Consider the following 17,403-nt stretch of genomic DNA (forward strand, 5'->3'; position numbering starts at 1 on the left):
CAGGCCATATGAAGTTGTACCTTTTGTGTTTCTTTTTCTTTTCTTTTCTTTCTTTTTAAGGAATTTGTTTTTTTAATTGTCAAACTGATGTACAGAGAGGTTACAGTTTCATACGTTAGGCATTGGATATATTTCTTGTACTGTTTGTTACCTGCTCCCTCATTCTCCCCTTCCTCTTCCCCCTTCCCCTCTCCCCCATGAGTTGTTCAGTTCGTTTACACAAAACAGTTTTGCAAGTATTGCTTTTGTAGTCATTTGTCTTTTTATACTGTGTCTCATGATTTTGGTATTCCCTTTCACTTTCCTAGTTCTAATACCAGTATACACAGTTTCCAATGTACTCAGATAAGATACAGGTACAACCACAGGAAGGAGATACAAGAGGATCATCAACAATAGAATCTACGGTTTCACATGGCATGTTGAAAGTAATTACAACAGTGATATCACAGTCGTTTCCTTAACATGGAGTTCATTTCACTTGTTGTGTTTTGTTTCTCTTGTATTCCTTTCCTGTGGTAGTACCCCCATTATCACTGTATCTCATCTGAGTACCCTGGATACTGTACATAGGGGTATTAGAACTACAGAAGGGAAAGGGAGTATCAAAATCAAGAGACAAAAGATAAAAATATAAACCATTTCAAAAGCAATACTTACAAAACTATTTGGTGCAAACCAACTGTACAACTGGGGGGCGGGAGGGAAAGGTGAAGGGGGAAGTGGGGGAAAATGAGGGAGGAGGTAACAAGTTGAACAAGAAATTTACTCATTGCCTTCCATATGAAACTGTAACTCCTGCGTACTTCACTTTGACAACAAAGAAATTTTTTTTTTAAAAAAGAATGAGGCTTGGATTAAAATTAGATGTAAAGTAATTTAAAACTTAAGTTTAAAAAGGCAATTTAGGCCTGTTCCTGTGCCAATACCAAGCTGTTTTTATTACTATAGCTTTATAATACAGCTTGAAGTTAGGTATTGTAATTCCTCCAGCACTGTTCTTTCTGCTTAGGATTGTTTTTGCTATTCGCAGTCTTTTATTGTTCCATATGAATTTCTGAATTGCTTCCTCTATTTCATTAAAAAATGGTGTTGTTTTACAAGTGTAGAAATTTTAAGGAATGAATTTCCAAAGTACAGATTAGGGAAATGTATGCATAACTACCTTCAGCACTAATATTTCTTTCTGGTCTTTGTAATATTCTCTTATGTGGCTCCACAACTACTCAAACACTCCTGCATTTATCACAGTTCTACTCGTCTACTCAGTCCCTCCTTACGACAAGAGATGAAAAGTAATACTAGTCTTTCTTTTGCATTTCCTAATGAAATAGTTTTATAGACACAAGTCACAAATTGACCTTTTTTATATCTCACTGTGGTGTGTATTTTTTTAAAATGGAGGTTTTAAATAATTAGTACTACTGGATATAATCCCTAATTTCCTAAGACTGCAAAAGGCAACCTAATATTTCTTCACAGCAGCTGTAATACACAATATTGCACACAACTAAATTATTACAAACAGTGCCAGCAGTTTTCTATACACAGTATTTAAGATAATTATGAAAAAATCATCTTCATTACTGCACGTTAGAGCTTTTTTCTAACAGTTTAATTTGGATAGGTTACAAAATATGTCCAAATCATACAGATATAATTACTGTAGGCCCAAGAAGCTATACAATGTTCCCAACCAATTCCCTTTGACCCTGTTAATGTCTGCTTCTTGTTAATCTAAGGCAAACATTGTTTGTAGTGTGCATTTGTTATAGACTATGAAAGGGGGGGGGTTAAAGAAATCCCTTAACAGTTGTTATTGATTCCAGCATTTACCCACTGAGAGTTAAGTGCTGTTTACAAAACAGAACAGATGCAGATGCTGACAAAAAGGTAAACAATTGTTGCATGGCTTCCTGCCAGATCCTGAACCAATATATTAAACTCCAAGTGAAGCACATTTCCCCTATGGGTTGTACTTATTGCCACTTCATTTCCTATGTGCTCAGTCTCTCTATTGCTGTGCCTGGCACTAAGCTATTTCCAGTTCCTTGCTGACCCCTGAGGCCTGGTGCTACCATACACAGCCATTAGAGAAGGGAATTGCATGTGTCTGACACAGCCTGAAATCAATTATTTGATATTTTCTTCAGAATGATGCCCAACTCTGTTGGGAATGAGCAATCATGAAATAATTTACCTCCTGATTTAATTTTTTCCTGCACAAATTAGTTGTAGACAGAGCTAGCTATACACAGCTGCCTGTGACACAGCTCTGTCTTATCAAGATGATACTTGAAATGAAGCAGGGGGGTCCGAATTGAATAGGTTGGGGAATCCTGCCTTAAAGAGGCATTGACAAGTTTATCAGATATACTGGTCACACGTTCTCACGGTTGATTGAAAATGACAGAACCTTAAAGAACTCATGTGGCAGCAAGAAAAACCATAAGGATACAAACCTTATCAGGGTGTTTAATGTTTATAAACACCTGTCTGATTTCTGTTATGCTTTTGATGCCTCAGAAATCTCAGCACATAACAAAGCTAACTAAATATTAAAAGCTAAATTTCAAATTTAGCAAACCTGTTTTCAGATACAGACATTAATATCAGAGTAAACATTTTGTGCAAATTAAATCTCCACAAATACATTTCTTAAGAATATTAAGGACTTGCACTTAGCATTTTGGTGTTTCTCAGTTATAGAAATAAGGCAGAATCCAAGATTACCACCTACCATTAAACATGGCTTGTACTAATTTGCATATGTCTGAATAATGAGATATTAAGGCCAACTGCTTACGCTCAATAAAGAGAACATAGTATCTTTAGAGCTCACAGAATGTAAACTTGAACCAAATCTGTGCAGTAATATCTTTGCCATAACTACAAAATATGGTTTTCCTCATTTTTCCATTCTAATTATACATGAGAGTTGAGCTGTTAAATCTTTTTTTTTTTTTTTTTTTTTGGCCAGTCCTGGGGCTTGGACTCTGGGCTTGAGCACTGTCCCTGGCTTCTTTTTGCTCAAGGCTAGCACTCTGCCACTTGAGCCACAGCGCCACTTCTGGCCATTTTCTGTATATGTGGTGCTGGGAAATCGAACCCAGGGCCTCATGTATATGAGGCAGGCACTCTTACCACTAGGTCATATCCCCAGCCCGAGCTGTTAAATCTTAACAGGGTTAAAACTGCTGCATCATCCTAATTCTTTTTAGGATTCAAGTTCCACTAACTAGCACCACATATGACAACTGTACACTTTATAGCTTTGGTGATTATGACTAAGAAAATGGGTAAAAAAAAATATACCCTTCTTAAATGGCTAAACGATTACTGTTTTATTGCATCACAAGAGAATTAACAATGATGACGATAATTGATTTCAGTATGATTTGGACAACAAAATGCCATTTGTTCTAAAAATCAGTTCAGTATGAGCATGTGATGAAATATAAATATTAAGCTTTCAAGTTATTTAATATTTTATATTTCAATGGCATCATATAATTATAAAGACTTTATTAGGTTCTTATCTCTGACTTGGACTTGCCTGCTATTGTGGGTACTTCCTGTGTATATGTCATAAAAGAGATTAAACTGGTAAGAGGGTAAATTATACTTTTCTATATATTAGACAAGGATTTTCTATTATTATTCAGTGTTGAAAAAGAAGTTGCCAAAGAAAACACTGGTAGGTACTCTCCTGCACCACTTAAAATAACTTTCGACTTTCTTACATGTATAATTTTAGAGATCCATTTAGATACAGCAACCATTAAAGTTATTATGAGAGCCTGGTTATGCAACTTTTAAAAATTTATAAGGAGTAAAATTTCAATTTTTAAGAATGACAGAAGCAAAAGAATTTCTTACTGAAACCTGCACTGATTCCCAAACATTTTATGCAAAGGGAAGGTTTAGTTTCTCATTCCCAGTGTTGGCAGGTAGGGAACTGATTGGTTTAGTTCTCAATGCCACTACTATTTGCTCCTTTATAAAATCCTATTTATGTAGCGATTAGTCCATACTCAAAAAATGCTCAGAAATTGTATGAAAGACAGATTTTTCCTGTTCTGATCTGAATGTGTGTATCCCTACACTCTTCCCTCACATTTGATCTGTTGAAATCATGAGAAGGTAATAGCGTTTGGAGACTGGGTCTTTGGAAGGTGATTAGGTCACCAGGACTAGCCCATTATAAACAGAATCAGTGCTCTTATTTAAGACTTCAGAGAGCTCCATTACCCCTTTTGCCATTTGAGAACACCATGGCCTGCCTTTATGGATCAGAAAGAGAACCCTCACCACACATCATTTCTGCTGGTACCCTGACTTCCGAGTGTGCAAGTCTTTGAAACTAAGAAACAAATACTTTTGTTTATGTTCTGTACACCAACAGTATTTTTGTTATTTTAGTTTAATAGACTATGCTATCTTCTAAGATAAAAACAAAGTGATGGAGATGTTAAATGACAACAACTTTGAGGCAGATTTGTTTTGGATCAAATATTTGACTTCACGGGTGTGATGCTTATGGTCAAATGTATTCATATGTGTGAGGCCCTAACACCAAAAGTTTACTTTCAGTACTCAAATCTTTTAAAACCTTTTTTAGTTTTTGTTTGTTTGTTGCCAGTCCTAGGGCTTGGAGACTCAGGGCCTGAGCACTGTCTGTCCCTGGCTTCTTTTTTGCTGAAGGCTAGCACTCTACCACTTAAGCCGCAGTGCCACTTCCAGCCTTATCTGTTTATGTGGTGCAGAGGAATTGAATCCAGGGCTTTTTGCATGCTAGGCAAGCACCCTACCACTAAGCCACATTCCCAGCCCCTTTTTTTAATTTTTAAAACTGTTATAAGATGGTTAATATGGTATACAAATCTTAGACCCTCTGAAGAAACCAAAGCAATGGCATTTCAATCTTTCATCTATAGTATTTGAATGTCATAGTGAAGTGTAGCAAGAAAACTAATCCTTCTACCCTTAGCAAGAACACACAGGACCTCGGGGTAAGTAGATAGATAACTGAGAGCAATTTAATGTTACTACATTTTAGTACATGGTAGCTAAAATGTTGCTAAAATTAACTTCACATCTATTCTCTCTGCCCCTGAAGATACTTTTAGTCACTGTTGCCTCCCTATTTGAGGAAAATGATTGAGAAGCCTCTAAATTGGGTCTGAAATTACAGACCATGCAGCAGAAATGAAAGTTGTGAGCAAGGAAAGATATGTGCGCACACATACATATACAGGCAAGTGTGTGTGTGTGTGTGTGCACATGCTACCACACATCTACTCAAACACCTAACACCTCCTTGCATTACACATACATCCAGTCATTTTTTTCATTGTTAATTTTTTCTTTTTTTGGGGGGGCAGGATGTATTGGAGTTTGAACATGCTGGGCAGGTGCTATACATCTTGAGCCAGGCTCCAAGCTCTTATTTTGCGCTAGTTATAGGGCTTCATTTTTGCAGGGGTAGCCTCCTACCTATATTCCCACATGGTTAGGGTACAAGTATGTATCATCAAGCCCAGCACATTTACTTTTTTTTCTGTTTGTTTTGTTTTAGGTTTTGGGTGGTAGTGAGGTTTGAACTCAGGGTCTCATGTTTGCTATGAAGGTGTCTTATTTGTTAGATAGAGGTCTCTAATGTTTCCCCAGGCTGATCTTGAACCATGATCCTCCTTACCTCAGATTACAGGTGTGAACAGCCAAGTATTTCCCATGAATTTTAAATCCTATACATAAATGTTTCAGACATGAAACAAATTTTAACTGCAAAAACCTGAAAGTAAGTATTTTCTTAAGAAGAAAAGTTTGTGTGAGACTGTTCACTTATGTTCTTAGAAGGTGCTGAGAAATTGTGGACAGAATCTTTCCTGACCTTAATTTTGTAGCAAACATGATTTCTTATCAGTCAAATTGCCTTTTCAGTCCATGAAATAATGTCCAGAATTGCTGCACATTAGAAAAGATAAACCAAACATGTGGAAATACCATAAACATAATGGCAATTAATGTTATTAATGAATGGTAAAAATGATCTGAAACCTGGCAACAATTGGCCTAAGCATTTCTATAAATTAGTTTTATTTAACTGTGGTTTAAACTTGTGTGATCAATTTAATTGCAATTCTGGGGATAAAATGAGAGTCTCCATTTTGATACTTCTTAAATAATAGATTAGAAAACTAACAGAATTAGCCAGGCTTTAATGACTTCTGGAAGATCAAGGTGTGCAGGGCAGAAAAGTCTGAGATACTTCATCTCCAATTAACAAGCAAAAGACTGGAGTAGAGGTGTGGCTCAAGTGGCAAAGCACTAGTTGTAAGCAAATAGGTAAGGCAAGGAGTTCAAGCCTGGATCTGGCAAAAAATAAAATTTACAATACCATTTCCCTTTTCTTGTATGAATATGCAAAGCTTTACTTTTTTTATTTCTAAATCCATTCAAAATAGAAAATGCAGAGACAGAACTCTGAAGTCTATTGCTATCACAGTATAAAATGTTAAGTCTAATTTTCTGTCTAAAGAAGTAAATGTGTGTTATAATTCTAGAAAATCTAAATAAGAATCTAAAAACTTGCTAAAATGAGGCACATTGCTCAAATGACAGAAGTCTTTGTATTAAAAATCAATTCAAGGGCTGGGAACATGGCCTAGTGGCAAGAGTGCTCACCTCATATACATGAAGCCCTGGGTTCGATTTCCCAGCACCACATATATAGAAAATGGCCAGAAGTGGTGCAGTGGCTCAAGCGGCAGGATGCTAGCCTTGAGCAAGAAGAAGCCAGGGACAGTGCTCAGGCCCTGCCTGAGTCCAAGGCCCAGGACTGGCCAAAAAAAAAAAAAATCAATTCAGGCTAGGCGCTGGTGGATCACGGCTGGCATCCTAGCCACTAAGGAGGCTCAATCCAAAGGATTGTGATTCAGTCAGTCCAGGCAGAAATATCCATGAGACTCCATCTCCAAAAATATTCAGCAAAAGGCCAGTTGGGAGGCATGGCTCAAGTGGTAGAGTACCAGCTGAGCAAGTGACCTGTGCAAGTCTAGGCCTTTAATTCAATGCTAGGTAGAAGCAAACAATCAATTAAACAAACAGTTCTAAGTTTTACCTTTACCCTAGAGTAAAGCACCTTGTGAATTTCTACTATAGAAAATAAAATTGTTCAGAAGGGAATCAGGTGGAAGAGAAAATGCATTCCTTGCCTAGACAAAAAGAAGGAAGCTCCCTTTTCCTGAGCAAAGCATGGTCATCCCAGAATATTCCAGAAGATCAAAAAAGGCACTGAACATACCTCCTCTCAACAGATAGAAGGAAAGATATTATGATCAATTCTTCCAAAACTCAAATGATCATTTTGACTTTTTATAGGCTGAAAATTACTCTAAGATTATTTATAAGGATTTAATATGTACAGCATAATTGTTGAATTTATAAATTCTTACACTGCATGACTAGATGATTTTTCTGTTCTTTACAAAGCCAAGTTTTTTGTTGTTGTTGTTGTTCTGTTTTTTTCTGGTCCTAGGGCTTGAAATCAGGGCCTAGGCACTGCCATGAGCCACTGTGTGCCTAAGGCTAGTGCTCTGCCATTGGGCCACAGCACCACTTGTGGCTTTTTCTGAGTAGTTCATTGGAGATACGAGTCTCACAGACTTTTCTAGAGTATAATGTTTTATATTCATATTGGGATTTGTATGGATCTGAATTGCTTTCTATATAAATGTTTTGGCCTTGCTTCCTGACTCTGACCTGTAGGAATGAGCTGTCTCTTCCCTTGAATAAACAAACAAACAAATAAAACCTAACTCACACCATTACTAAATCTTCACTGAAAAACACACTTGACTGGGAGACATAATGGAGAAAAATTAGTAGCTTCTACAAAAATTTAGCAATAGCTTCTACAAGGAGAAACTGAACATCACCCACAGCCTCCACAGCTCGTTATGTTCAAGGACAAAAGAGAGGGCTTTGTGTTTTTATGTTGTCTCCAAGATTAACAAAAGGGAGGAAAATTCATATTAAATTCTTACAGGAGCTGTTCTATCTTCCATGATGGCATTCATGCCACCTGCTTATCCAGCTAGTATATACAGATGACAGTAGAGAGAATAAATGTTATGGTAGTTATCAATGTCAAGTGATAGGCCCAACTTCTGGTTGTAATCAATGATGGTAAATGTGTAGAATTATAAGAATCCTTAGACATTACCGAGTGAAACTCTTTCCCTTTATTGAATAGGAAGGTGGAGAGGATGTGGCCAAAAGGGAACCCCACTACATGGTTGGTGGGAATGCAAACTTGTTCAACCCCTCTGGAGAGCAGTGTGGTGGTTCCTAAGAAGGGTAATGATAGAGCTCCCTGACAACCCAGCAGCCAACTTTTGGGCATCTACCCAAAAGACTACAAGTAAGACCACACTAAAGCCACCAGCACAACTAGGTTCATCGCAGCACAACTCGTCATTACTAACACATGGAACCAACCGAGATGCCCCTCAGCAGACGAGTGGATCAGGAAAATGTGGTACGTATACACAATGGAATTCTATGCCTCCATCAGAAGGAATGACACTGCCCCATTCGTAAGGAAATGGAAGGACTTGGAAAAAAATCATACTAAGTGAAGTGACCCAGACCCAAAGAAACATAAACCCTATAGTGTCCCTCATATGGAATAGTTAGTACATGAATAGGCTAGTCATGGTAGAAAATCGAACTACCCCAATAGCTACACCCATATGATCACATAAGAAGATGCCAAGTGAAATGAACTCCACATTATGGAAACAAGAGGTATACCACTGTTGTAATTATTTTCAACATGCCATGTGAACTTGTACTATTTTTTTTCTTTTTTCCCTTTTTCCTTGTCTGTTTGTTTGACGGATTGGTTTGCTTAATTTTGTTTCTCTTGTACTCCCTTCCTGTGGCTGGTACCCTTGCTACCACTGTATCACAGCTGAGTACCCTGGATACTGTTTATACGGGTATTAGAACTGGGGAAGGGAAGGGAATACCAAAATCAAGAGACAAAGAACAAAAAGACAAACCATTCAAAAAGCAACATTCACAAAACCATTTGGTGTAAACCAACTGCACATTTCTTGGGGGGAGAGGGGAGGGGGAGGGAGGAAAATGAGGGAGGAGGTAACAAGTAGAATGAGAAATGTACTCACTGCCTTTCTTATGAATCTGTAACCCCTCTGTATCACAGTTTTGACAATAAAGGGAAAAAAACCGAATAGGAAGGTTCAAAACTGTTCAGTGATTCATCTGCAGTCATAAAGCCAGCTGATAAACAAGTCAGAGTGAGCATTTAACTCACTATCAGACTGACTTTGTACTTTCCACTTAGAGCAAAGTAACTGTAAACCAAGGATATACCAGTATTTCCATGGAAATCAGGGACCATGATAGAGCAACCAGGGAGAAAAGCAAGCTAACAGTAACATTTGTTAAGTGTTCTCAATGGAGGTACAGTAAAAATTAACTAAAACAAAAAAAAATAAAATTGTATTCTTGTTTTAAATAAATTGATGACAACTGAATTGATATTATTCTATGTATTTTATATTATTTAAACTCTACCATCTACTAGTCTGGTATTAGAAAATAAATGTCATCAGATAACTAGGGGAGGTGTTCTTGTCTCCCTCAGGAGCACAAAGGCTACCACTGAGTGAACAGACACAGCACCAGGGAGGGTTGGATGCTTCTGTAACTGCTCACAAGATGTTTCTCTTGCATGCTATGTGCATGTCTGCCTTAGCACAGACTTTCCTGATACCATCACTAAATAGCCACAGCCACTGGAGGCACAAAGTAGCTTAGGAAGTAGGGTGGCTTTCTAACAGCTTCCTTTCAAATTGTGCTATGTATCTCCCTAGTCAAGACATGCATCTTCTTTTTGGTTTAAGGGTCTCCTTAAATGTAAAGGAGCTTGGCAACCTGAGGAAAATCTCTCTAACTCCTTCTCAAGCCTCCTGAATAAAAGGGTCAAAGTCTGCCAAAAAAAGAAAAAAAAAAAAAGGAAAGGACCTTTCAAAGCTACTTAGTTCAAAATCTCAAATGTTCAAAGGCATGTATCATGTTCTCTGGAGACTTTCCTTTTTAAGCTAACAATTACATACAAAAGAACCCAGAATTTTGATATATAAAAAAGTATGGAATTTACATTAAAAGCAAATAATTAGTGTATATCCAGGATATCCAGAAGATCACAATAGCTCAATAGTTATGTACATATCATATAAGATGATGATAAGAGAAACGAACTCCAAGATATGGAAACAAGAGGTTTTTTATTGTTATTTTTAATGTGCTATGTGAACATTTTTTTCTTTTGTTTAGCTTTCCTATGGTTTATCCCCTGTTGTCACTGTATTTGATTTTGGTATCCTGGGTATTACATATACGTTTATCTGAATTAGGGAATGGAAGGGGAACATCAAAATGGTAAGACAAAGGATAAAGGGTGAACCAATACAACAGCAATACTAACAAGATAATATATTGGAACTTAACTGTTTAACTAGGGCAGGGAGGATTGGGGTGAAGGAAGTTGGGAGAAAAATGAGGGAGGGGTTAACAAGTTTGACAAGAATATGTACTCACTACCTTACATGTGTAATTGTAACACCTCTGTACATCACCTTGAAAATTAAATTTAAAAAATTAAAAAATCCCAAATTGCCTCTTTACATATTAAAATAGAGAGGATTTATCCAACTGAAGCTTACTACTCACAATCTTTTCTTTTTTCAAACTAAGAAACATAGTACATAAATCAAAATGAAATAAAATTTAATATTAAAATTAATTTGATTAATTACCTATTTCGAATATATAGAAAAATGTTACAATGTAACAACGACAATAGTTCTTTTGAAGTGAAGATGACATCAGTATAAACACAAATGTGGATATATATGGTTAAATATGATACATGCCTTTGTTTTTAACAAATCAAATGATAGTCAAAATGTCCACTGCAAATCTCTAGCTTTTTGAAAGCTATGAAAAAATACTGTATCATAAATCTTGAGGAAATAATTTCTAATTTTCTTCCAAAATATTAGAAGACAAATGAAAGGAAACCGATTAGTAAATCAGTTATTGAGAAAGTCATAGTTTTCAGTAACTCTTGGAACTGTGCAAACCCCCAGGTACAATGGCACACACCTACGTTCCCAGCCACATCTGGGATGCCAGCATGGGAGGACGCAGTCCAGCCGGGGTACACAGAGAGACCCTGTCTCCAAAACAAAACAACCCACACCAAAACCATCTGCTAAAACAATAGTGTTCTCCTCTAGAAATGATCACCAAATTATAAAGACTATAATTTTAGTAACATTATTTCATCATTTCATTTAAAGAACAAAGAATGCAAGGTAAACATCTCTAAATCTATTATAATACAAACACACCACAAGCTCTCAAAACATTCAAACTAATATGAATATAAAGGATTAAAAAGTTTACAATTCCAAGGTGAGGAAACGAAGTCTGTGGATAACAACCTGGTACCTTATCACAAGAAAATAGCCGAAGAGATTGTTGCCATATTTTAAATACCTGCCCAGGAGAGTCTGAATTGATTGCAAGCAGAAAGCATTGTAGGGTGCCTGGGTAAGCACGAATATCGTACATAAGGGCCAACTGACAGGACAGGGTGGGATGGGATGAGATGAAGTGGGATGGAATGGAATGGGTTGGGCTAGGCTAGGACAGCATAGGATAAGAGGATACAAACTATCCCCACTCAGTTTCTAAGGTAATAATCCCAAGTGAATCAGAAAGTCAGCTATGAATCATAGTTATGAGTCATTGTCAATAAAAAGAAAGGCAAAACATTTAATGAGTTTAGAATACAGAAATGTGACAAAGTAGAAAATGTGAAGTGTTTGGTAAATTATATTTTAATATTAAGACTCAGGACTTTTCTTTGTTTTTGCACGGGTTTGTGGTATATCTAGATAACTGACCAGGGCTGAGCATGCAGTTGAGTTATACATGGCTAGCACGCAGGGGACCCCAGAGTTCAATCAATACCCAGCACTGAGTGGTGAGGCTGGGGGTTGGGGAGCGAGTTAATATACCAAATCACTGAAAACAAAGGAAGCCCCTTTATTTGGCTTATTAGCTTTATGACCTTGGAAAATCTTTACCTCTCAGAGTGTCAGTTTTCCCTTATATATGAATAATATGAAGAGCCATTCAGAAGATTAAATGAACTAATATATATATATATACATGTGTATATATATATATATATATATATATATATAGTCTTGTAAAGTCTCATACACAATAATAAGCAATCATTTTCTTTGATGCTCAAGCAGTACAGATAATTTACAGACCATTCAGGAAAGAACAATCAATCTTCAATCAAAATACAAAAACCAGAGGCAAATAAAGCTTCAGTCAGTTTCAACTGTCTTAGTTCATCAAGAATACAGACAATATACACACAAGGAGATAAAACATCAGCTTGTTAGAACTATGGTACACATAAAAATCTTGCTAAAGGTATGTTAATTGGCTGCTAAAGAGAAACTGTAAGCAAAAGTACTCTAAACCGGATTGTGGCACTTTCCAATGACAGGAGCACAGGGTAGCTTAGGGTGTAGTTGGAGGGGAACACAGCTACAGCACTGTCATGGAGGAAACACACAGGGAAAATTCAGAGTATTTTTTAATTGAATATGTGATTTCCATCCTGAGTGCCTGTCAATATAACATCATCATAGGCTCATAGACTAAGGACTACATTTGGACAGACTTAAACTTGAGTCTTGACTTTACTCTTGTCTCTTTGAAGATGTCACTTAAAATCTTTGCTTCCTCCCTGTATAATGGAGATAAGAATGGCATCTACCTTTGTGGGGAAGCTAGGGGATTAAATAAGATAAAGCATGTTCCACTGGAAACCAGTAAATGTTTACTGCTGTTACTTAAGGTGTGTTCTTTCTGCAGTATTAAGATTGAGCCCAGGGAGCCCAGCATAGTGCGCCCGGTTTCCGTTTGGATCAGGGTGTGAACAAAGGCGTGGCTGGCATCCTGTGGGGTTGTGAAGGTGGCAAGATGAAGCCCCTAAAGTAGCCAAGAAGCAGGCCAAGGAGATGGATGAGGAAGGCAAGGCTTGCAAGCAGAAACCGAAAGAGAAGCAGCGGAAACTCCAGGAACTGAAAGGGAAGGCCAAAGGCCGCGAGGAAGGGGCCCCTGCTCAAAGGTGTAATTAAGAAATCTGGCAAAAACTAAGCTGTTCCTTGTTCCTCCGATAATGGTTACCCTTTATCCCATTCCCACTGAACATCTGCATTTCCTGCCATAACATCTCTGCCACCTATAGGAAGAATGAAGTTTTGTCTAGGATTCTGAACATTAAGAACATCCTAACAACAACAGCAACAACAACAAAAATCCTAGGTCCCATTTGTTAGCTGTAAATTTAAAGTAAACACAACTAGATTCCTTATAGTCTGCTCTTTGTTCTACTCTTGAATTCTGTATCATCTTGAAATTAAACCAACTCATTAAAAAAAAAAAAGACTGACTCCTGGTTTGGGGGTTTGGGGGTCTAAAAACAACAGTTTTAAGAATAAACATACAGAACTATGTTAATGATAATACAGTGAATGAAAGTCTAAGTAATAGACAAGATTTTTTGAGAAACTAAACAGCTTAGAAAAACAAAAATACTCACAAAATACACTTAAGAATAAAGAAAGTGAAGAAAAAATAAAAAAAAAGTATTTGCTTTGAAGAATATTACAACTTTCCTGAATTAATGGACTGTCACCCAGATTGGCTGTGGCAAATCTATTCTGCAAAGTGATTTAGATCTTAGCTTTAAAAGAAAATATTAGCTTACTTAGAAAATCATGTATCATTATAATTCGGCCTTCAGGTATTTTATTAATGAAAATAAGTAAAAAATAGAGTGTCATGTGACTGAAATGACTAACTTAAGATCTATAGTAATTCACAAAATGATCATTTAAAATACTTCAATAATATAGTTTAGAAACCCAACTTTGAAATCCAGCTCAATTTCATGACTAATGATCATTTTTAAAATAATCATAAGTTTACTTTGATATTCTCCACTAATGGAAAATTGAAACTATGGTAAGCACATTACAATACAATCATGTCTTTTATTCTTCAAATACAATTAGAAAATTTTATATGACCTATTTGTGTACATTCCAAGGAAGTATTAGAGGAAACAAAATTAGCACCAATTAGCTAAGGAAAGCAAATAAAATGTATCATTTTACATTAAGTATTTTATAACTGTTATTAGAATTAGCTGCCTAAAATTTTACAACTTCCCAGCCTCCAATTTAAACGCATGTAAATTTCAGGAAATGGTTCAGCAACTCATCTTTACCTGATGATGTTTTGACTAAAACTTACTCTTTTCTGCTATGCCTGTGTAATACTGCTTCAACCACTATTTTACAATTTGTCATATGCAATAAAGAGGAAAGAAATTCTTATTTGCTAAGCCACTGAAAATAAGAAACAACTAGAAGCAAAGTAGAGTCCCAGACTTAAATTCTACCTGTGAGAGTCTGAAAGTAATCCCTGGGGTTTGGATTATTTTCACACAGGTTATGCCATTTATTCAAGTTTGTTGCTCCGTTTTGTACCTCCACAATAAGAGTAAAGTGACAACCAGTACATGAGGGGTTCTCTTGACAAAGTAGACTCTCTTGTGGTAATTTTTAAGTTTCTTTTTTTTTTTTTTTAAAACTATATCTGTCTACAGGCAGATACAGACAGATGTATGAAAATGTGATTGCCTGTAAAATCTGCATTTATAAATGTGTGGCCGATGGATCACTTAGGCCTGTAAACATACCAATTAGTGTGACCACTTCCATCTTAAAAACAAATCTAAAAATTATTTTAAAAATATATATAAAGGACTGTGGGTTGTTTACAAACTATTACAAACACTTGTGCAAATCTATCTTGATATAAGGAAAAGCAAAATCTGTATAACATTATTACTACTTGAATGCCTCTGTGACTGAATTTTTTTTTTCATTTTAAATATAAACTTCTTTGTGAAAAGTATGCTCAATTTTTTTCCTCTTTCCCCATTCCCTTGTAAATACATTTTGTTCTATGTGACTTGGTTTGGAAATAGTTAACTGGTACTGTAATTTGCATTAAATAAAAAGTAGGTTAGTCTGGAGATGAAATTTAAAAAAAATAAATTCTTATTTGCAAATGTTTTGGCTTACATTTTAAATATCATCAAAAAGTTGATAACAGCAAAGGCTCCTATGACTACACTACAGAGAAAGGCAAGCACCAGAAAAATGCATGCTACAAAATTTCGTTACATTTATTTTCTATAATTTATTTTCAATTTTGCCATGATATTTAGCAAGAATAGCCCAGAAAATTTAATGATGTCAAAGGTTTAAATGAACCAAAACAGAAAATTGAAATGTCACTAACCCAAAGCATGCACTGCTCCTCTATGCTTGCTGGAGCTCTTGCTGGTCTTAACCACAGGAACAGCATTTTCTTTGAATTGCAGCTCACAGAAATTTTGAAGAAATTTTGCCATTTCTTCTGTAATTGTATCCAGGTATGTTTCTTTAATGAATTTCATTGTTGAGGATGGAGCTAAAATTTCACATACTGTATTGAAATCCTCTTTTAGCACTGAGTATAACTTAAGCATGGTACTTTCATATCCGCGAGCTATTATGTCTAAATTTGCATCTCTGTTATAAGAAGGAAAATAATCCTGCAGAAGTTTTGCTAGCTGTTTATTCTGTATGTTTTGGTACTTGATGATAACTTCAGATTCTGGATAAAGAAACAAGAGTTTTTGTATGCACTGGTTTTTCAATAAAATTTTTTGCTGTGTGTTATTTATTTCATTATGTTTTTCTAATCTGCACACTAAAAAGCGTCGAAGATGCAGCCTTACATCATCCCATATGGACTTTACTTCCACAGAAGAGTGATCTTCAACTGAGTGAAGAGAATTTCTAGACAGGGAATGGAAAGATGTTCCACTTAGAGTCGATGGGAAGAAAGCACTGCTCTGGCAGGAGAGGTCCCAAAGGAAATCCAGTATCATTTCTTCTTGATTTTGTTCATTTGTCAATAAATCTTGCTGAAAAAAGTAAATTATACCATTAGAAATGTGATCAAAGCTAAGCTTAACAATAAAATATTATTTCCATTGTTCACAATTTATTTCAATTGAGAATCAACATTCTGATATTCTTCAAGATATTTTTTTGCATTTGGAATTTAATTAAGTATTTTAGAATGTGTTACATTTTATGATTTGTTAAATTTTGTAAAGCTCAGCTGATTAACTATTTGGTCCATTAGAATTCTAAGTAATAGGCTTTCAATAACTTTCAGTGTTACCTACCTCTAATATAACCTGAGCTGGATGAAAAGTGCAACCAAATTTCTAAATAAAAGCCTATGCACAACACTGACTGAATTGTATTGCCAAGACAAAATAAATTCAAGGTAATGCTCACAATAAATTCGTGGTAGATAATTTTTGTATGCAAATCAATGTGCTTGTTATTATAAAATCCTAAATGAATATGTAATATTTAAAATCACTCTGGAATAAGGTAGAAATCTTCAAACACAGGGTGTGCTTTGGGGCTACTAATAGCTACCATTCTAAGAAATAAAAGTTAATACACTGGAAGACTTCAACTTTCATTTAAATTCTTTTCTGAGAACCATGTTAAGAAAGATTTTACTTTGAAAATTAATCTGAGAATATTTCTGTTCTCTCCAAAGAAATAACTGACTCAAAATGGGTAAAGATTCTCTTATTCCTTTATACTTTCTTGGCTATAGAAAACAATGGTGAGTACAATTATGAATAATAAAAGGACAAAATGGCTTTCTTCTTGGACTTTGAATTACACATATTCTCTTTACATGCTGACTTTCATAATTATATCTATTTCAGCTAATACTGAAATTAGTTTGTATCTTGAAGCAGAAACAAGCTGATTACATGAGAAATGGAAGCAAAGCCCAAGTGCATAAAAGTAAATCTGTCTTTGAAATTTCTTATTGATGCCACAGGTATTATGTGCGATTCAGAATTAAGAACAGCTCCTAGACTGATTTGCAATTTTTTCTCAGTCATCATAAACACAGCAATCCCAAATTTAATGTCCTAGTAGTAATAATTATACCCAATATCTATATGTTTTATTTTATAAAAAGTATTTTCCACACAATTCTCTGGCTTACGTATAATGAAAACTCTGTGGCTTAGAAAAACCCACTTTATACATAATACGAAATATGCTTAGGTGAATTTTCAAGCATCACGTATAATAAGGCACAGAAATAAGAATAGAC

The 17,403-nt window shown here is 35.7% G+C and overlaps 1 protein-coding gene across 8 annotated transcripts in view; it reads right to left on the minus strand.

The window, feature by feature from the left end:
* Kiaa0825 (KIAA0825 ortholog) overlaps positions 1–17,403 on the minus strand; it is a 393,831-nt gene that overhangs the window by 320,169 nt on the left and 56,259 nt on the right. For 7 of the 8 annotated variants that reach the window (XM_048331257.1, XM_048331260.1, XM_048331259.1 and 4 more), the window contains one exon: positions 15,502–16,171. In XM_048331257.1, the coding sequence (XP_048187214.1) occupies positions 15,502–16,171 (670 nt within the window). Of the gene's footprint in view, positions 1–15,427; positions 16,172–17,403 lie in introns of those variants that run through there. The other variant, XM_048331264.1, reaches the window with a different exon arrangement.

The sequence above is a fragment of the Perognathus longimembris genome, chromosome 22, assembly GCF_023159225.1.
Source record: "Perognathus longimembris pacificus isolate PPM17 chromosome 22, ASM2315922v1, whole genome shotgun sequence".
Taxonomy (NCBI): Eukaryota; Metazoa; Chordata; class Mammalia; order Rodentia; family Heteromyidae; genus Perognathus; species Perognathus longimembris.